The sequence below is a fragment of the Dendropsophus ebraccatus genome, chromosome 13 (genome assembly GCF_027789765.1).
Source record: "Dendropsophus ebraccatus isolate aDenEbr1 chromosome 13, aDenEbr1.pat, whole genome shotgun sequence".
Taxonomy (NCBI): domain Eukaryota; kingdom Metazoa; phylum Chordata; class Amphibia; order Anura; family Hylidae; genus Dendropsophus; species Dendropsophus ebraccatus.
The window spans coordinates 44,163,003-44,185,403 of NC_091466.1; the positions used below are offsets into that span (position 1 = coordinate 44,163,003).

At 41.8% G+C, this 22,401-nt stretch overlaps 1 protein-coding gene across 2 annotated transcripts in view; it reads left to right on the plus strand.

The window, feature by feature from the left end:
* KCNH5 (potassium voltage-gated channel subfamily H member 5) overlaps positions 1 to 22,401 on the plus strand; it is a 189,264-nt gene that overhangs the window by 145,191 nt on the left and 21,672 nt on the right. For both annotated transcript variants that reach the window (XM_069949841.1, XM_069949842.1), the window contains exon 9: positions 20,880 to 21,132. In XM_069949841.1, coding sequence (XP_069805942.1) covers positions 20,880 to 21,132 — 253 coding nt within the window. The remainder of the gene's footprint in view (positions 1 to 20,879; positions 21,133 to 22,401) is intronic.

A 22,401-nucleotide genomic window follows, 5' to 3' on the forward strand; every position in this document is an offset into this window, starting at 1 on the left:
TATTGCATTTTTTTCTGGATTTGATGTGACCAAAAATGCCCAATTTTGCACTTTCGATTTTTTTTGCGCTGACGCCGTTTACCGTGCGAGATCAGGAATGGGATTAATTAATAGTTAATGCGATTATGTGCGCGGCGATACCAAATATGTTTATTTATTTGTTTATTTATTTATATTTATAAAATGGGAAAAGGGTAGTGATTTGGACTTTGGGGGGTGATTGGGAGGGAATTTTTTATTAATAAAAAAACATTTTTACTTTTATTTTTACTTTAAATAGAAGCCCCCCTGGGGGACTTATATATGCACAGCAATGATCTCTCATAGAGATCAATGCTGTGTATATACACAGCAAAGATCGATCAGATCGGTGATAGATTGCTATGGCCTGCTGCAGGCCATAGCAATCTATTGTCGAGCCGGGATCAGCGTCATTCCTACACTGAGGCCCGGCATGGGCAGAAGAACGGATCTTCCCCCGCGATCGCATCGCGGGGAGAGATCCGTCCCACTAGACACCAGGGATGTGTGGATCTAAGCATCTAAGTAGGGATGGTCCGAACAGAGTTCGGTTCGGGTTCGTACGAACCCGAACTCTCTGTAATGATTCCCGCTGTCTGCCCGCTCCGTGCAGCGGGCGGATCCAGCGGGAGGACCGCCTGAAAAACTGGGATACAGCCATAGCCATAGACAGTCATAGACAGCGTGAATCTGATGCCGAGCATTCGGGTTCATACATCTAAGTGCAGCTGTCAGGTTTGACAGCTGCACTTAGAGGCTTAATTAGCCGGCGCCGGCTAATAGAGGCACTGATATGTGCAGCCGGGATCAGCGCCCCCGGGACCCCGCTCTGAACACCCCCCGCGGCACCATGACGTATCAGATACGTCATGGGTCACTAAGGGGTTAAAGAACTCTCATACCATAGAACAGTGCTTCTCAAACTGTGAGATGGGCCTCACCAGTGAGGCGCCCCCTAGTTGTTGGTGAGGCCCAGCTGGGGAGGCAGTTTGCACAAAGGTTACTATGATCTGCACAGTCCTTTTGCTGTTTGCAACTATCTACATTTTAGCAACATTATTACTTGCTTTACTAGAATCTAGAGCTTGGGAAAGGTAGCCCAAGCATTATTTTCAGCTTTTAAATGAACTTTCACCACAGATGGTGAGGCCCAGGCATCCTCTTGGTCAGTATGGTGAGGCCCAGGCATTGCCTTGGTCCGTTGGGTGAGGCTTCAGTAGAAAAAGTTTGAGAAGCACTGCCATAGAACAACTAGCGCTATGAAATATTCACCATCGATAGTAATAGTCTTTAATGTTCGATATTCTACAATATAGCTGTAGACCTGAAGAAACTGCACATTACAGCTTATGGAGATAAAAGAGACCGAATACCGTTCTCCCCCCCCCCCCCCCCCCCCTCACCACCACCACACAAAAAAAAGAAAGAAAGAAAGAATCTAAAAACTATTCAGCCCCAACAAAGGGAACTGTTTATCTTGTATATTTGATGAAGTAACACGTTACTTGGGAAGATCAGTCTTCACCAACTTTGTGAGCTTTAATGCATTTTGCACTTAATGTTATTAATTACAATCCATTAATTTTTTTGAACATTTCAACATCTAAGGGTCCATTTACACAGAAAGATTATCTGAGAGATTATCTGCCAAAGATTTGTAGCCAAAGACAGAAACAGACTATAAACAGAGATCAGGTCATAAAAGAAAGCCTGAAATTTTTCCTCTTTTCAAATCCATTCCTGGCTTTGGTTTCAAATCTTTGGCAGATAATCTTTCTGTGTAAATGGACCCTAAGGAGATTACCAGCCAACCCCATATTGTCCGATGGATGTTCAGAAACGTTATTGTTAAACTGGTTGAAAACATCCATTATTCCACAGTGCCCTAAAGAGCCTAATAGTAGAAATTTCAAGGACAAACACTAATCCACATTCACATCATATGTTTGGAAAAAAGATGTATGTCCATTAAGTTCAACCAAAGAGTGGAAGAGGATGAGAATGAATGGAAAGGGTAAACTCTAGAACATAGAAAGGAAAAAGAAATCTTGTGTTCAAATGATTATAAGACTGGATCAATGCTGAAAACAAGAAATCTATATGCATATGCAAATTAGTTTTCCTACAAAAAAAAACTCTCTAATTATAGCCAAACCAGAGACAAAGCCAAACGGAAGAGTCACCCATAAGTGGAAAGTTGCTTTTGGGGTTGTCTTCCAATGGGTGACACTTCTTTATGCCGGAGACTCTGGTTTGGCTTCTGAGAGTTTTCTTTATTCTGCATAAGAGCCAATTTGCCTATTTTTTTTTTTCTTATGGAGCACTGACCAAAAATAGCTCTCCATATGTCACTGGATCTCCTCAATGAGATTCAGCACATGCTGTTGATTGATCTAGATATGTCTCATTTTATTCATATTGTGGATTATTTGAATACCCTCCTAGGCTCAATAATACATAATTATATCATATTTTACTACTTTTACATACATACTTATAAAAACACCTCTCCTGACCCTTAGAGATTATAATAAATTATTTTAGGTAAAACTCCTTACTGATTCTAAAAGGTTAGAATTAGTAAGAAAAAAGGTTATCCACAGTAATAATCAGTATTACATTCATGGCTTCGACTCCCTTGCCATTGCCCTACTATTAATATCTGTGATGAAAGGCACTGCAGCGTTGTCCTATTCAAGTAAAAAATATGGCAATGAAAGGATGAGAGGCTGCAATGCTGGCTCGAATACCTTAAAACTGATAATCTTACACCAATGTTAACAGAGTCCATCCTACACCAAGGTCCATCAAGTCCATCCTACACCAAGGACCACTAAATCCATGTTAAACCAAGATCCATTTGTCCTAGATTTAAAATTTTTACATAGTTACTTAGTTATTCAGTTGATAAGGTTAAAAAAAAGATCAAGGTCCATCAAATCCATTTTATACTAAGGTCCACCAAGTTCATTCTATGCCAAGGTCCACAGTGCCTATTCTACACCAAGATCAACCAAGTCCAGTCTACACCAAGGTCCACTAAGTCCATTCCACACCAAGGTCTACTGAGTCCATTCTACACCAAGGTCCACTACAGTAGTGGATTATAATAGGGGCGTTTTGGGCGTCAGCCCGGAGCCCTGAGCTCCTGGGGGGCCCATGACCACCCAAAAAGACTTATACTTTCAATGGTGTACTGTCTCCTGGCTACACTTCTGCCATGATTTGCTAAAAATCACAGTTTTTTATGGCAATTTTGCACAAATCAGGACATCATGACATTATCTATCCTGTACTATGAACGCCAGGCTAGTGCTTCCATAGTTACAGTGGGGTGGGGGGGCCCAGGCTTGGTGAACAGCCCGGGGCCTATGGTAAAGTTAATCCGCCCCTGGTCCATTAAGTCCATCCTAAATCAAGGTACATCATCCTACCAAGCCCAGTGTACAAGGCCTGAACCAAGGTTCACCAAATGCATTCAAGAATCCAGATTGGCCTATCACATACAAAGCGTTATGCAGCAGCACTCTAAATCCTCATAATTGGGGAGCCACAGGAACTGTGTGTAAGAGAAACAGATCGCTGATCTCAGGGAGACCAGCCAAACAATAACACTGCCAGCTGCTAGTGAAAGCGTTAAATGCAGTGAAATCCTAGGTGCATTGCCCCCTGGGAAACACTATGCACAAGAAGAGCCCGTGGAGCCTCATTGAAGAGTCTCAGAACACAGGACTAGCCAGATATCACTCTGTTTTTCCCTTGTCATTACATTGACTTATAGGGCCCCTTATTATGGTGGTTTTGGTGGTTTCCTTACAGGAGCCACCCCTCGGCTGGGTCCTTCCCGGAGGGATGTCTGGCTAGTCCTGTGTTTCGAGGCTCTTTGATGAGGCTCCACAGACTCTTCTTTTGTATATTCATGTTTTCCAGGGGGCAATGCACCTAGGACTTCACTGCATTGAGCGCTTTCACTAGCAGCCGGCAGTGTTGTCGTTTGGCTGGTCTCCCTGAGATCAGCGATCTGTTTCTCTTATGGCTCTACTAGGCATTGCTCCCGCCTAGCCAGAATCCTGCTCCACACTGATTAGGGGCAACACCCCAAAACAGCTGTATGTGGATGGTTACCTGGCCTTGGTTTTTCCCTTGTCATTACATTGACTTATAGGGCCACTTAATATGGTGGTTTTGGTGGTTCCTTTACAGGAGCCACCCCTTGGCTGGGTCCTTCCCGGAGGGATAGATATCTGGCTAGTCCTGTGTTCCGAGACTCTTCAATGAGGCTCCACGGGCTCTTCTTCAGGAACTGTGTATATCACTCTAAAGCAACGTTTCCCAATTTGTGGTTCTACAGCTGTTGAGAAACTACAAGTGTCATAATGATGGGATTTCTACTTTTGGAACAGCCAAACAGTCACGGGTTGGAGAACACCTCTCTAAAGGCTCCTCGCATGTATCTTTAGCCTAAGAACTTTCTTCTTCGCTTAGCTGCTTGGTTTAATGATTTCTTTTCTCTTTCTGTCAAAAATCCCACAGGCTAAATATCTCTGTATAAGAATGCACACACCATCTATAAATTAGGTAGTTAACAACGAGAAATCTATTTATGGCTTCAATATGATATGGTTACTACTTCCTTACTGAACAGGTTTCACAATCTCAGTTTTCATTGCCTGGTGGCTTTAATGTTGACCTTTCTCTGTGTGGGTTGTGCTATTCACTATATGCCGAGAAAAAAAAATAAAAAATAAGGAAAAAAAAAATCTGTCATGAAAATGGACTTTTCATAATGTATTCTGTGCATCTGCCAAAAGACTAGAAACTAATTTTATTTTATTGGTATGAAAGCTGGTGGCGTACAAGTAATATTTAAGTAATAAAAAAACAAAACCGCTAATTTTACGGACTTTACAGCGCTTACCCCAAAGGATTTGTGCATTTATTAGTATTTTAAAGGATCTGATGGCTGGGGTAGAACAACCTTATTCACTTACGTATGATCGTCCCTTCACTAAGAATAGGGAAACAGACTTTTTGGGTGATTGTGGAAATACTCTCATCATTTATTTAACAGTGAACTCTGTCTGTGTCACAGATGGAAAATAACATATTCCTGCCAACACAGCACACCACAATGATACCAATTATTTATTTAGCAATGCAATCTGCCCATGTCACAGATGGACATTCAGAAAACTTGCTTAAAGGGAATGTTTCATCCGAAAATGACCTATTGTTTAAAGCAAGGCTTTATGTTAAACATACTTGAGATTTTTTTTTCACGTTCCATTTAACTATCAATAACTATAAAATAATCCTAAAATCTTGCAGTTTTCATTATTGCCACTAAGCCTAAAACTAAGTTGAAATTTTTTGTTTTGCTTCTGATGATAATGAGGAGGCTACTAAAAAAGTGTCCTGTACAGCATTATAGTGCAAGATAATAAATAATATGAAGCTCACAGCTCAATCACCTCTTCCCTGTGGAATGACCTCTTGAAAGGTCACAGAGCACAACTTAGAAACCTTGTCTATTCATGTCATTGGGACAGCTCCTATTTATCTGTGTCCATGGGACTTACTGAGACCTCCAGAAGAACAAGCAGAAAGATGAGTGTTTTAGACCAATTCAGTTGCCTACTGTCAATCTCATGCCCTATTGCCTCATAAACTTATAATGGGGCCATCCAGAAAAACAGGAAAAAGATCACTACAAGCTGGAGATTGGATTGCAATGCACTACTATGTGCTTCTTCCCGCCCGTTCTCCTTATTGCTGGGGTTCAGGGGCGTAACTAGAAATGGCTGGGCCCCATAGCAAACTTTTAATTGCCCCCCCCCCCCGACTGACCACTAAACGGTCAAGTGAAGTCATAACTACATAACTGCTAGCTCTGGTCAGGAGTGCTTGCAGTTAAAGGGACATTTGCAAAACCCAGGAGACCAGCAGGGCCACCCGGTGCTGCAAATGATGACGGCTCAGGGGGCCCAGTGTATTGCAGGAGCAGGCCATGGGGCCCCCTGATGCAGCGGGCCCCATAGCAGCCGCTATGGCTGCTATAGTGGTAGTTTCGCCCCTGCTGGGGTTCCCAGAAGCCAACTGATCAAAACGTTTGACATGTCAAACGTTTTTCTAAATTTGATGGGGTACTCCAGGGGAAAATAAATGTTTTTAAATCAGTTGATGTCAGAAAGTTAAACAAATTTGTAAATGAATTCAGAACTTATTAGCTGCTGTATGTCCTGCAGGAAGAGGTGTATTGTTTCACAGTGCTATGCTGCTACCTCTGTCTGTGCCAGGAACTGTCCAGACCAGGAGAGATTTTCTATGATTTGATACTGTTCTGGACAATTCCTGACCCAGATACAACCACACAATACTGAGTTTCAGTAGCAAATAAATCTTTATTTTATAGCATTAAAAATACAATTTATTAAAAAGAGGGATGCATTAAAAAGATAGTGGCAATCCCGGAGGGTATATACAAGTACACTCCTTCCGGAGTGCGCCCCGAAGGAGTGAGATTGTCATTGACTCATAGGTAATATGTCTATCCTGTCCCAAACCTTTGCGGGGTAATAGAGATTGAAGGGCGAAATGTGGTCCAGCTATATCAGTGGGAAGTGATGTGAAGTATGTCATTATTTGCATATAGCACTTTATACATTGAGATTCCCAGGTAGCGTATATATTTTTTGCACTTTCACTTTATTCTATTTTTATATGGACCCTGTAATAATATGTGTGATATGATGTCCTAATTTATGCAGCTTTTGTAAGGTGGGCAGATAGCAATAATATAGTATTTTGTACTTGTGTATACCCTCCGGGATTGCCACTATCTTTTTAATGCATGGTTTTCCCTCTTTTTAATAAATTGTATTTTTAATGCTATATAATAAAGCTTTATTTGCTACTGAAACTCAGTATTGTGTGGTTGTATTTGATCTAAGGTAAACGGAGGTAGAAGTCACTGTAGTGCACATAATTTTGTGATTAATTTTTATACCATAGAGTGCACATTGACAAATTAGGTATTAACTAATTCCTGACACAGACAGAGGTGGCAGCAGAGAGCACTCTGTGAGGCTTAAAAGAATACACCACTTCCTGCAGAACATACAGCAGCTGTTAAGTACTGGAAGGCTTGAGAACTTTAAATAGAAATAATTTACAAATCTATATAACTTTCTGGCACCAGTTCATTGGAAAACATTTTTTTTTTTTTAAATCTGGAGCATCCCTTAAAAGGAAATTTAAAAATTTCCCAAATTTTTCGTAGAATCCTTGACAGAAAAGCTGTGGAGTTATAGCTTTAATTTTCTTTTTTTTTTTTTACAAGGGTTAGCCCTGTTCCACGAGGCTCATCAGTATTCAGGCTGCTTGTGTTTCCAGGATGTCCATCAAAGTAGTAATGTCACTTTTTCTGTGACACAGATTTTCAAATTTGCTTCTAAATCCCTGTTTTAGTTCACAGTAACTGTGACTGCTGACTTTGACTTAGTCTACACAGCAAAGCCAACGAGTGGCAGAAAACAGGAAATGTCAATCTATTGCAAAATGACTCTGCATTTTAGATATTTTTTATGTGAATATGGGGGAAGATTTATCAAACACCGTGTAAAGTGAAACTGGCTAAGTTGCCCCTAGCAACCAATCAGATTCCACCTTTTATTCCTCACAAACTCTTTGGAAAATGAAAGGCAAAATCTGATTGGTTGCTAGGGGTAACTGAGCCAGTTTCACTTTACACCATGTTCCATAATTCTCCCCCATGATTTATATGTCACTTTCTGATGAGAAACTTCTTTTAAATCGTGATTTTAGGTAGGGTAGCCATTCCCAAATAAGAATGTGTGTGAGGATTTCTTTAAATAGCATCTTGTCATATAAAATAAAAGTGGGAGCGCACGCTGAATGAAGGTGCGCTCCATAAATGAGCACTCTGGGTTCCTATGGTAATGAACAGCTGCCTTGATTGTTATGGCAACAGATCTTCTAAAAATAATACAGTAAGGAGCTGTCAAGGAAAAGGCTGATATGTAACTTTTAGACCAAGTGGAATGACTCTGGAGGGAGAAAGGAGGCACTTTGTGGGCTGTAATGAATGATGCTTCAAATGACTTGTAATTGTGTGAAGTTACTTAGCTAATTCAGATAACAATGTAATATATATAGATGGAGCGGTGGGGAATCTGACAGTCACATTTTTTTTTTAAGTGCAACTGTAGATATGCAGAACTCTCATGGACTCTCAACTCTCAACTAAAGATAACACATCAGAATGACAGTAAGCTCTGATGCACATATAGTAGAGCTACTAGTAGCAAAGGGTCCTTAGATAGAAGCTTCCATCTATAATCCTCCATCTTTCTGAGAATCAGTGGTGTAGCTACCATACAGGCAGGGTAGGCAGTTGCTATGGGGCCCATGCAGGAGGGGGACCCGGGGGAGACGGTAAAAGCGTGTGTCCTTCTGCCTAAACCCTTATGTACAGCAGTAAGTGACCCAATGTTTACGTACATGCTGCAACACAAAAAAGGGTTAACAAGCACAAAACAGAGATCCCTGCTTCACTGCACTGATAACCCCTGACCTCTGTTCTCCAGCTGGCAATCAAGTAGGAAAGGAAAATGTGCTGAGGTCAGGGGTTATCAGTGCACCAGCAGTAAAGCAGATTCTACATGAATGCACACACCGTGCTTTGTGTTGTGCATAGCGGAGGGGGCCCCTTAAAAAAATTTTGATATGGGGGCCCCGTGAATCCTACCTACACCCCTGCTGAGAATTAAAGCTAACATTACCAGCAGGGGTGTAACTGTAAGGGAGATAACCCAATTGCCCCTAACCGACATAAGAAGCATTCATTGCCCCAACAAAGATTGAACATTTGCCACTGATAACCAACTACTATAGGATTACAACTTAAAACATGCCATGTGCCACATTTATTATGGCTTTTACATGATTTAGAAAGATGATGTGACTTAGAAGAAAAGGGAGGGTAGCTTAAAGGGGTTTTTAATTTATGGCCTATCCTCATGCGGCATTTACACGAAACGATAATTGGCCCGATCATACGATTAACGATGTCGGAGTAACGATTTTTTTTCATAACGATCAGCGTTTAGATGGTACGATACATCGTACGGTAAATTCGCTTTACAATCGTTTTGCGATCGCGTAAGCCTATCTCACACATTGGTTAAATCGGCAAACGACTGTTCACACGGAACGATCTGCAAATTTTTCGCGAATGATCAACGACGATTTGAGAACATGTTCAAAGATCAAAATGAACGATTTCTCGCTCGTCGTTTGATCATTCGCTGCGTTTACACGTACGATTATCGTTCGAATTCGATCGTAATCTCGCAAATTCGAATGATAATCGTTAAGTGTAAACGCAGCATCAGAATAGGTCATCAATATGTGACTGGGGGAATTGTCTTTACCTGGCACCCCATGGAGGTGCTAGAAGCCTTGGCTCTGTTCATTGTATAGTGGCATTGGCAGGTCACTGCAGCTCAGGTTTCCTTCATGTCAGTGCCACTCTGACCACACTCAGCTCCCTCTTCCCCCCCTCCCTTTGTAGTCACAGAACATGTGATCTCCTATCACATGCCCAGGTTAGCTTTCAATTGACTTGGTAACCCGGCCCCCAAGAGGCATTATCTGCATCATCTCCATGCACCTGTGCTGCTTTTGTAATCATACATGTGTCCCTGAACCTAGGTCTCTGTAACATGAAAAGTTATAGTTCTATCTTTTCTTGCTGTCAATGAATGCAAGCATATGTACCCGTTTTTCTGTCTCAGGTCTGTATATTGTAAGTGTTATAGATGTTCTTAGAGTCTGGATGGAGATAGAATGTTTCCATTCACAGTCAGCGAACAGAGATCTAAACATACACTACACCCCCCAGTAAACAGATGCCTGTTATGCAGCACATAGCTACACCATGTGCGCGTCAGCTCTGCTACATCATCAGCTAGTATGGAATACATATTGGGGTGATGTGATGCAACATCAGTAAAAAAACAGTCCTGTGTTTACTGTACAATAGTAATGACAGCAGTGGGCAGGAAAGAAAGCTAAGGGGGCGAGTACGCAAATGGACCAATCAGGGAGATGCATGATGGGAAATATAGTTTCCTATCTTGGTTATAGATTGGCTTTTAGAAAAACTTGTAACTCAGAAATGGCAGCAGCTTGAAAGACATGAGACGGCTCAAAATAATCAGGGGCGGCTTGGTGAGTAAGACCAGTTAGCATTTTATTTTTTCCCTCTTGGGTGGATAACCCCTTTAACAAATATAGAAATAACAGAATTTACATAAAAGGAAGAAACTTGCAAGCACAAAGCTCAATGATGCACAATAATCTCCTCAACTCAGCATCTAGTATGGTGTTAAAAGTAAACCAAACCCCAATTAAATACCCACTTACCCAATGCTGCGCCTCGTCTGGACACTTTATCAAGCACCCTTGATAACTGCACGGTAAAAAGCCCTTTCATTGATTTTGCACCCAGTAGCCTTATGCCCGTTCTATGCTGGATCATTGTTTATTAGAGATGAGTGAACCGGGTTCGAGTTCGAGTCCATCCGAACCCGAACATTCGGCATTTGATTAGCGGGGGCTGCTGAACTTGGATAAAGCTCTTAGGTTGTCTGGAAAACGTGGATACAGCCAATGACTATATCCATGATTTCCACATAACCTTAGGGCTTTATCCAACTTCAGCAGCCACCGCTAATCAAATGCTGAAAGTTCGGGTTCGGATGGACTCGAGCATGCTCCAGGTTTGCTCATCTCCATTGTTTATGTTTTTACTATCTTTTTAAAACACAAATGAAATAACAATAAAACACATGCTGTATCCATGCTCCCTGGTAGATTCTTGCTCTTATGTTATTTTTGGATGCCGTCTGACAATGTAAGAGTTACACTTTGACATTTTAAGGCATATATTTATAAATTAGTCCCCGTGTGTTAGAATAAACTCTTGCCAAAAAGAATCTCAGAGGTCGCCCCATTTGCAATCCTATTTATAAGACAATGAATAATATCTGCCAAATGTATAAGCCGACCGTATACGGGGGAGTTTTCTTGTACTCTTAGAAATGTCACTCCTGCTATTAAAAGGTACATGTCAGTCATATTGATGGTTCAACATTTTTATTTTATTTTTTTTAGAAGGTTTACAACATTTTAAATCTAATACAGGACTAAAAAAAAGCAGCGCTGATAAAATTCAGCATTTACATTATCCACAGGAAGAGAAAATGGCATTTACAATATTTTCTGGAGCTACATTTTGCCTCTAAATCGCACTTGCACTGTGTAAAAGATTAGTGGAAGACATACAAAGCTCCTATCTCAGAAAAATAGAACTCTTCGGACTTTGAGGAGATTACTAGGCTTGGAATTTACGTAAAGAATGGGAAAAAAAAGGCCAAGTCGCTAGAGCTGTTGACTCTTTACATTTCTTGGTTAGGTTAGAGGATAGACGCAGTGCCACCTAATTAATGAATAGCTTTTTTTAGCATTGCATGTTGTTTGTTAATTGTTGGGATTAAGGCTGCAATCACACGTGCAGTTTCTTTATACTTCACCTTCTTACAAGATTCACTTTCGTCTATTGTTTTACATACAACATTTCTTGTGTTTCTACAATAAAATACATTGGATGTATTAAATTTAATTAAGGAATGGTTAAAGGGGTAGTTCACCCCCCAAAAAAAATTCTTTTAAATTAACTGGTGCAAGAAAGGGCCAGAGATTTGTAATTTACTTCTATTCAAAAATCTCAAGCCTTCCAGTACCAGCTGCTGTATGCCCTACATGAAATGGTGTTTTTTTTCCTAGTCTGACACAGTTCTCTCTGCTGCCACCTCTGTCCTTTTCAGGAACTGCCCAGAATGGTAGCAAATCCCCATAGAAAATTTCATGTGGTCATAGCAATTTAGAATTCTTACCACAAGTTCAATTTGGGTTTTGGAGAATCTAAATAAAGTGAGGCATAAAAGATAAGCAAATTGACTATTTTGTGATTAGTGAAACAGTCCATGGTATAGATTATAACAAATTCAAATGGGTGAGAAGAGAAGTTAAAATGTCTCACTTGCAAACCGAGAAACAGCGCTAACAAGGGCGGAAACCAAACTGAACTGCAGCCACTCCCGTAATCTCTTCTAAGGGATTAGACAATAAGGGTGCCTTTATACAGACAGATTTATCTGACAGATTTTGGAAGCCAAAGCCAGGAATGGATTTAAAAAGAGGAGAAATCCCAGTCTTTCCTTTATGACCTGTTCTCTGTTTATACTCTGTTCCTGGCTTTGGCTTCAAAAATCTGCCAGATAAATCTCTCTGTGTAAACGCACCATTAGACAGCTTTTCCTCCACTCAGGTCTTACAGGCCATACACGTCATCAGGGGCAGGTCCAAAGGCAATGATAGAACGGACTTCTTGAGAAAGAAGTCAGTTCGACTTTGAAACACGTTGTGTCTTAATAAATTATATAATTTTAATCTACGTTCTACCATCTATCATTGCCTGTGGACCTGCGCCCAATGACCTGTATTGGACTGGAGGAAAGTTATGTCGTTTTGGGGTTAGGGCTGCATGACCAAAGGTGCTGATAATTCCAAGCGAAAATAGGTTGGAGAAATACCGTTTACAAAGGGGTTGCTATTAGAGGTTTCTATTAAATTACTTTTATTTTAAAAACGTATGTCTTCCAGCCATGTTATCAGCCACTGTATGTTCTGCAGGAAGTGGTGTATTCTATCCAGTGTTCTCTGCTGCCACCTCTGTCCATGTCAGTAAGTGTCCAGAGAAGGAGTTTTTTTCTATGAGGACCTGCTACTGCTCTGGACAGAACCTGTTTCGGAAAGAATACACCACTCCCTGCAGGACATACAGCAGCTAATAAGTACTGGAAGACTTGAGATTCTTAAATAGAAGTAATTTACAAAACTTCCTGGCACCAGTTGATTCAAAAACTTAGTCAATTAAGAATGCAATATTACTACCGTATAAAAAATACATTTTTGTATGGTAACTTTCAGTTTATTTTTTTTTTATCTGTTTTCTATTTTGTAAGCTTTTGCACGTTTTCATTGGCAGAACTGTAGCCCCTGGTAACTCAAGCATATGGATTGCAAAATGATTACCTTCCACATTCAGATTCCCTTGTCTAAATGTCAATCTGTCACCTTGTAACGTTCTGACGCCGTTTTTCCAAATTAACATTAATAATTATAGTTTGTGCAAAGCAATCTTCAGTCAGGCAAAACCAAATAACAAACACAATAGAGATTACAGTATTGTATTTGCTCATTGCAGTCACACAAGAGGTTGTTGCATTAGCATAGGAATATGGAAATGTGTCTGTATCTTGCAGTAGCAGCAAGGAGCATTATGAAAGAACATCCCAGCTTTTTAGTGAAGGTTCTCTAACCCTTTGTTATTAGAACATTCCTAGATTTCAATATCGTTTTATGAAAATAGTAACAATGCCCGGTGGATGAGAACTGTTCTACTTTTCATTCCAAATGCATTTAAGAAAAAGCTGAATGATAAGTAAAGGTTGATTACGATTACATATATATTACTACTTGCTTAATAAAGTTTTCCTATAGGAAACTTTTATAACATGTCAGTCATACTAGATTAGTGAGAACCCTGTGATTCCGAACAGCCAAGGAACAAGTAGATCACAGTCCCACTGATCTGATCGGGAACTGGAAATATGATAAACAACCACTGTCCGATTGAAGGGGATCCAACCACTGATGACTAAAGGAAGAAGATGGCACTATGAAAGCACAGCGCTACTTTGTATCCTGTAGATTCTAATAGACCTCTGTAGAACCAGTCTTCACTTCTAGTAGTTACCTTTCCTGGGTCCTAACAGGGGTTCAAAGTACTGGGGTACCTTCAGGGCTTACTGTAGGGTGAACAATATGGAACAACTAAATGGTTGCAAGAACAAATATTTGGCGACACCAGTGGGCGAAGTCTAAGGGCCGTCTTCACCTTTATCTCACTCCAAGATGTGGAGCTGGACTTCTGTGGCTAGAGGACAACAGGTCGCTCCATGAGTGTGAGCAGAAGCTGATCACCAATGACCAGACGGGCAGAGAGCAGGAGCTTAACCCATATAGCGCGGCTGGGGGCAGGTAACGCTTTGCCACCAAGTGCCAGCTGGCAGTGTTAGAGGCAGTTAGAAGTTGACACAGGCAAATGTTGACCTGAAAAAACAACTTTCCCTAAACTTTTCCATAGATGTAACGTGTCAGGCCCGCTCAGCCAGTCAGTGGCCCTAGCTGGGTCCTGCCTTGGCTGCTGACTGGCTGAGCGGGCTTGACGTGTCACGACCTAGTTCCCTGCTCAGACCAGAAAGTGGCCGGGGGACCGGGAACCGGTGCAGAGGACAGTGAACCGCAGCGCTGGGGCAGGGAGGTAGGTGCCTGTGTTTATGTTCAGCCATCTCCTCCCCAACTCTTTTGAAAAAAAAAAAGTTAGAGACTGGACTTCTCTTAACACTTGGCACCACTGACACTTACTGTCCCTGCAAATAACCCTTGTAAAAACCCTAATCTGCAAAACTGACACAAACAACAGGAGGACTCTAGGACAAAAAACAAGACTGAGCAAGCTAAAAATGGGAGAAATAACAACTATAGATACAAAAACAAGGACTACACAAGACTTGACTGTGAACCAAATGGACTAACTAGCAACAATAGGAGCCTAGAACAAAGTATTTAGGATTATTTCTGCTATTCAGTCATACCTTTGCGTATTCTACACCAGAAATTGGATACGTTTAAGTCAAGAATATACAGGAAAAGCTTTTTTGAGGTACTTTGATGCAATATTGAGCAATAAGGAGATAATTTTTAAGCATGTGTGAGTGCAGCCATGTGTGCATGTCATTAAAGTGACTCTGTACCGGCATGTAGCTGCCCCAAAACTACTGATACTGAGTTGTAGAGGTCCTCACACCGCATCCGGTTCGGGGGTCCACCCTTTTCCCGATGCCAGTATTCTGAAGAAAAACTACTTTTATTGCTGCGGTGTGGCGGGGGTCAATCTGGTGTGGTCTAGAGCATCATTGCCCTTGGCCTGCAGGTCCTCGCTTCCGCCCTTTCAGCACGCCCCTGGGCTGGATGGAGGTAGGGGGAGAGGCGCTGCAGCCTAGGGCACAGATGCTTTAGGCCACGCCAGATTGACTCCCTGCCCTGCTGCAGCCTTTTCCCGATGCCAGTATTCTGAAGCCTTTTCCCGATGCCAGTATTCTGAAGAAAAACTACTTTTATTGCTGCGGTGTGGCGGGGGTCAATCTGGTGTGGTCTAGAGCATCATTGCCCTTGGCCTGCAGGTCCTCGCTTCCGCCCTTTCAGCACGCCCCTGGGCTGGATGGAGGTAGGGAGAGAGGCGCTGCAGCCTAGGGCACAGATGCTTTAGGCCACGCCAGATTGACTCCCTGCCCTGCTGCAGCAATTAAAGTAATTTTTCTTCAAAATACAGGCACTGGATGCAAGACCAAACCCCCAAACTGGACGTGGCGTGTGGACCCCTACAACGTGATACAGGTGGTTTAGGGGTGGCTACATGCCAGTATGGAGTCATCTTAAATGGGGACTATCAGCAGGTTAGATGTTAGGTTATATGTCCCTGTTGCACAGGAGAAGCTGAGGAGGAAGGTATGTCTCTTACCTTTCTCCTCTGATCCATTCTGGTGCAGCTACTTGTGTGCTCCACGGTCCAGTGAGACAGTAAGAGCAATGGGGCACCTGTAAGGAGCACTGCCTGCTCCCATAGTGCCGATCCACCTACAGCTAGCCTGCCCCTTTCTAATGATAAGAAATGGAGCAGGCCAGGGGTGGGCAGTGCTCCCAACGATTTGTCTAACCGGGTGAGAGCAATACAGAGCTTGATATCAACATTTATAGAAGACAATACATTGAGAAGTGGCAGCCTCTAGCATTCTTATTTGTAAGGCAGTGGCTGTAAATTTTAAATTTCTCACAGTCTTGTGTGTGTTTTATAGGAAGCTTTATTAAGGAATACTCAAACAGTAACCATCTGTGTAACTGTAGCGCCACTTTAGACCTTCTCTTTGGCTAAAGCAGCTCAATCAATACCGAACTACAGTTAGATTGAATACTTAAAGTACTAAAATGTTTACATCAGTCAAGGGAGCTGTGTAATATTACTCTTGTGCAACTTGGCTCACTTTACTCCTCCACTGTGACAGTTCACAGGAACTAAGTGCTACAAACCAAGGCAAAGTGGTCTACAGATTCAAAAGGACCTGAGCATGAAATATGTCTCCTTGAGGAGAACGTAGAGGTCATGCACTGTTAACCTGAGAACAGTATGCAAAGTAGCTCACTTTGAATGCGCAACATGGCTAAGCATTTTACCATAATGGATGTGGAGAAGAGGCTACCAAATATTCACAGTTGGTTCCAACATAGTCTTGAGAGTCAACCAGCATTGGGTACTTGGGTCAAACATGTCAAAATTTTTGATTGGCAAGGGTCTGGACGTTCAGATATTCACCAATCGCTAGATAGAGTGACTTAGCACTATAGTCGCCAGGTCAATGCTGTTTCCATCTCACTAAACAAGCTGGGCTCCATAGACTGCAATGGGACAAGGAGCAGTGAGCTGGGGAGTGAAGTCCAATGGGTGGGTTCTAACAATCCAGACTGATCACTATATTTGGCATGTTTGCGTAAAATGTAACAGTAACCTTTTTTCTGGTGGCAATTGGAACGTCATATCAGACATTAGTCACACATTATGATATCTGCACATTTTTTCCACTTTCCCAATTCCAAAGATTATGATATTCTTTTAATACAAGTGACTCCCACATTATGTAATTTCTATTGTCGTCCTATTATCAGTCATGGTGATGTTAGTTTATACATTGATGTGACGAAGTGGAGACAGCTGAAGGAGTTCTCATTCGCTTCCTCATAAACACACACAACAAAACACCTACACTGATAGTGTTGGCAATTTACCTGAAATAAGTGTCATTTATTCTCCATAACGCCTGTCAGAATGAAGCATGGCTAAGCAGCAAGACATGAGGAACAGAAATCAGATTTGATGCAATATTAGTTGAATATAAGAGCATATTGTCAATGGGTGCCATAGCAGACAGTCATCTGTTTGTCCTTTGCTCTGTCTAGTATTGGACAGGACAGGTGAAATACAATAACATATTCCACTTGACAAATGTGAAATGTTACATATAAGGAATGTATACAATTCAGATTTCGCTTTGTATGTATATGACCCACCAGAAGCATAACTTAGACCATTATGCAAAATCTGTAATGGGGTCTTTAAAGGCGTTATTCAACTTTTTTTTTCTTTCAAATCAACATGTGCCAGAGATTTGTAATTTACTACAAGTCTTCAAGTACTTATCAGCTGCCATATGTCCTTCAGGAAGTGGTACTCTTTCCATTCTGGAGAGTAGGAGAGCTTTTCTATGGGCATTTGCTGCTGCTCTGAAAAGTTCCTGACATGGACAGAGGTAGCAGCAAAGAGCACTGTGTCAGACTGGAGAGAATACACCACTTCCTGCAGGACATACAGCAGCTGATAAGTACTGGAAGACTGGAGATTTTTTTAATAGATGTAAATTATAAATCTCTGGCACATGTTGATTTGAAAGAAAAAAAATTTGGAGTGAACAACCCCTTTTACAAGAAATTATTTTATGTATATGGAAGCGAAGCCTGCCTGCACTTCATATTCACCTGTGAAATTCCACACAGTAGTGTTACTGCATATAGTAGTATACTATAGATGGGCAAGCGGGAGTTGCATAATAGTACTTATAATAAGTTGGGTGCCAAAACGGCACCAACCAGCCACTCTACCATACAGAACCAAGTACTTTACAGAACTTGAATAATAGCCCATGACATATCAATGATTTCAGAGATAATATACACAGAAAAATGCGACAGATCACCGCAATCGCAAGATACAGACACGAAAATAGTTCAAAGCAGCCCCCCCCCCCCCAACTGCTTAAAAAAATTCCCACAAAAATAATGAGGCTCTTGGTTACCGTTTGCAAATAGTGTAAACCACCCCACCAACGATAAGGTGGCCCCATGCCGGGGTGGACCCTACACTTTACTGTGGCCTCTCCATGGCATGTAATACGCCTATGCTCAGGGATAATATAGTCATGGTACAGTAACAATAAATGCAATAATAAAGTTGGAATATGATGTCACAGTATCATAAACAATGACATCACAGTGCAGTGCTGGCATTCCTTAAAACGGTTGATATGCGCCAGCCGCTATTTACCTTAGGACCGTAACACTGCTGTTTATACCTTTGTGGGGTCCGGTACTGTGCCGATATTAGCTAATTACTGATATGCTAATAAGCGGCTTCCGAGCATTTGGGGCGTTCCCCGTCGGCCTGAAGCACCTGCTCGGCCTGCCTAGCCTGCCCTACCAGCCCACCTACTATGCATATTGATTTATGCATAGTTAGGCTGCTTGTTACCACGCTCGTGCAGGGAGCAGCCTGTAACAAGCGGCCTAACTATGCATATATGACTATGCATAGTGGGAGGGCAGGCTAAGTGGGCTTAGTGGGTGCTCTGGGCTGACGGGGAATGCCTCGGAATCCACTTATTAGCATATCAGTAGATAGCTAATATCGGCACAGTATCGGACCCCACAGGAGTATAAACAGCGGCACTGCAGTCCTAAGATAAATAGCGGCTGGCGCATATCAGAAGGTTCACTGGCCTGAACCTGCTGCTAGTGCCGCTTTAATGTTTTTTATTGGTAAATGTGTCCCCTCAGGCCCTAGGGCCCAGACATGGCAGCTACCTTCCCATTCTCTATAGCAATGTCCTAATGACCCCCTATAGAAAGCTCACGCACATGTTGCACCCATTGCCCTTCATTAGTCATATAGAGTTCATACATGCTGTGTAGACACAACTAATCGGTGAGTAACAGGTAACATCGTTTTAAGCTTTAAGTATTGACAGCTTCCTAGATCACATGACGTGAAATTAAAAAAAATAGCTTTCGGGCTCCTCTGAGAGTAAATGTGCTAATAAATTGCCTTTTTTAATGATTCCTGAATAATTCATTTTAACAGCTGTGACAAATAAAGAGCAAGTGTAGAAAAAATAAAGCCATAAAAGAGGAGGCTGGAAAAATAACTGCAGCATCCACAGGGTCTTGTGTTATGTATGGCACTTTCCTGTGCTAGACATAAAGAGCACGAGTTTAGGAAATTGGTGATTCATGTCCCTGCTCTCGCTGTGGCTCCTCTATTTTCATTGCTCTTTCCTGGCAAGCGTGCAGTATATCTTGTCAGTGGCAGTAACTGCATGGCTGCATGATACAGGTCCCCCTGCTCAGGACTGACTGCCTGAAGGTTTGGAACTATAGTTCATTACGATGCTACTAGTCACTAAAGTAAAATGGGGACAGAAATGTAGCCTGAAATTACTGGATCTCAATACAAACTCTGTAACAGCTACAATATACATGCTTATATAGCAGAGTCCATCAGACCTCACCATTGACATCACCATTTTATCCAGGAAGTGAAGCCTTGATGCAGTAGTAGGTGCAGGGAAAAAAGCACTTTATAAGCATTTCCCGTGATAAGTGTATATTGGTGATTTGTATAACTTTTGGGGGCAATACAAAGATTCAAATAAAAATTTTAAGGGCATATGGAGGACATTCAGTGGATTCCGAAACTCGTTCGCGCTTGACTCTCCATCCGTGCCATAGACTTCATTCTATGTTCGTGCAGATTCTACCATCTGCCCAAAAAATTGACATGTCAATTCTTTAAGCGGATGGCGGAATCTGCATGAACATAGAATGGAGTCTATGGGACCAGCAGAAAGTCAAGCAGGAGCGAGTGGTGGAATCCGTGTGATGTTTTCCATGCGGATTCCGTAGTCTGAACACACCCATCAGGAGAAGTCTGGCCATGTTACAAATCTGACAGGCAGGAGGGGCAGGGGAGGAAATAAAAATCAGGCATTGCTGTGATGCGCCACGTGACCGGATCCAAGACCCCCGCCAGACGCCATCGCAACTCAGGGAAAAGTGACCACCTCGGCTGTTAGATTGCACGATCAGCCAAACAGTGACCCTAGCAACGGCCGTCTCAGTCACTGACTGGCTGAGTGGGCAGTCCATCAGCCAGGTCATGACGTTGGAGGAGATCCCAGAGCCCAATGGGGGTGCTGAAATGATGACCAGCGTTTGAGAGACATGGGTAGAGGGGAGTAAGTATGGTATGGTTTGATATGTTCCCCCCTGCTCCTGCAAATTTGTGGCTGGATTGTGGCTGGATTTCTCCTTACAGAGGTTAAAGTAGTTGTATCACACACATTAACACATAAAGAAGGGGTACCCCACTCTGTTACTAAGATCTGGCTCATTCACCCTAACCACTTTACTTGGATGACTGAAAAATATATGGTTGGTATCTACAGACCATGTAAACTGTGGGATGATGTATGGGAAAGAGAATGTATGTTCCTCTAATATTGCCTATGTGTCAAATGTTATTTACTGTGCATGTGTATTTTATGTGGTTGAAGTTTAGGATAGATAGATAGATAGATAGATAGATAGATAGATAGATAGATAATGTTTTATACTTGTACAGTTTGTATACAGACTGGTCACTAGGCTGTTCACATATCACCACTAGTGTCTTCAATGACTCCATCAAATCTCCCGAACATACATTCATGTGAAAGTAATATCTTTTATGTATTATTAATACAATTCTTGTTTTTATTTTTTTGTAGGTTCTGGCAATATGTCCTAAGGACATGAGAGCAGATATTTGTGTGCATCTGAATAGGAAAGTTTTCAATGAGCATCCGGCTTTCCGCCTTGCCAGTGACGGCTGCCTGCGTGCTTTGGCGGTGGAGTTTCAAACAATTCATTGCGCTCCAGGCGACCTCATCTACCATGCTGGTGAAAGCGTGGACGCTCTCTGTTTCGTGGTGTCGGGATCACTGGAAGTAATCCAAGATGAAGAAGTGGTGGCCATACTAGGTAAAAACAAGCTACATCATGGCCTTCACTTTCAGGCTATATTCACAAATAATATTTGGTCACAGCCAAAATCAGGAGTTGAACCGACAGAGAAACATTATAATGGCAGATGTGCACAGTTTCTGTTTTAAACCCACTCCTGGTTTTGGTTGAAAAAATACCAACCAAAATACTATGCGTGAACATAGCCTCAGAGCATTGAGCGTGGAAACGTGAAACCAACATTTGACCAAGTTATTTAGAAATTCCATACAAATGCATGCTAAGTGGATTGTGCATGGGGATTGTGAATAGGAAGAGAAGAGAAAGCCAATGCCAGACTTATCTCCCCAAGGGCAAAAAGATCAAACAAATTGCCTGATCCTTTTCTTCTCTGTCCTTTCCCTTAGGAAGAGAGTCAGGAGGCACCCCCATACACAATTGATGGTCAGCCAGTGTTTGTATGTGTCATGTCCCTACCCAGTTTGTAGGGTCTCTAGGAATAATGCATCAGCCAACATTGCTTCCCGATATAGTCAACACAACTAACAGCACATATAAACAGCCTACACCTTGTGACCACCATGTTCACTAGTACAAAGGTCTTGAGTACTTCATTTCATCTCAACAGCACTATCCCATAAAGTTATATAAGGCTTATTGTGAATACGCTGATGAGGAGGAAGGAGAAACCTGGGACCCTAAAACTAGTGATCAGGGGAGCAATGTAGGGGGTCCTTTTAGTGATTTTCTGTTATTGCCAGGAAAGGGGGGACATGATTGAAACCTTTAAGTATGTTAAAGGACTAAAAAAACTGAGCTCAAGAACAAGAGGACAAAGTGAGAGGTTAGTTGGGGGAAAGATCAGAAGCAACGTGAGAAAATATTATTTTCCTGAAAGAGTAGTAGATACCTGGAACAAACTTCCAGTAGAGGTGGTTAGTAAATCTACAATAACATAATTTAAAAATGCCTGGGATAAACATATATCTATCCTAAGATAATAAGAAAGAAAATACTAAAAGGGCAGACTAGATGGACCCAGTGGTCTTTTTCTGCCGACAATCTTCTATGTTTCTATGTTTCTATCACAAACAAGCACTTTAGGAAATGACCTGAAATCGTTCACCACAACACACAGAACGATAGACGTTAGTCACGTAATCATGATCATTACTATGATCGTTTACACCTTCTGATTCAAGCAAGCAAACAAATGATGTGTTCATACACTGAACGTTTGGCGAATGATTAACAAAATATGCAATCAACGAGACATGAACGGCTTCT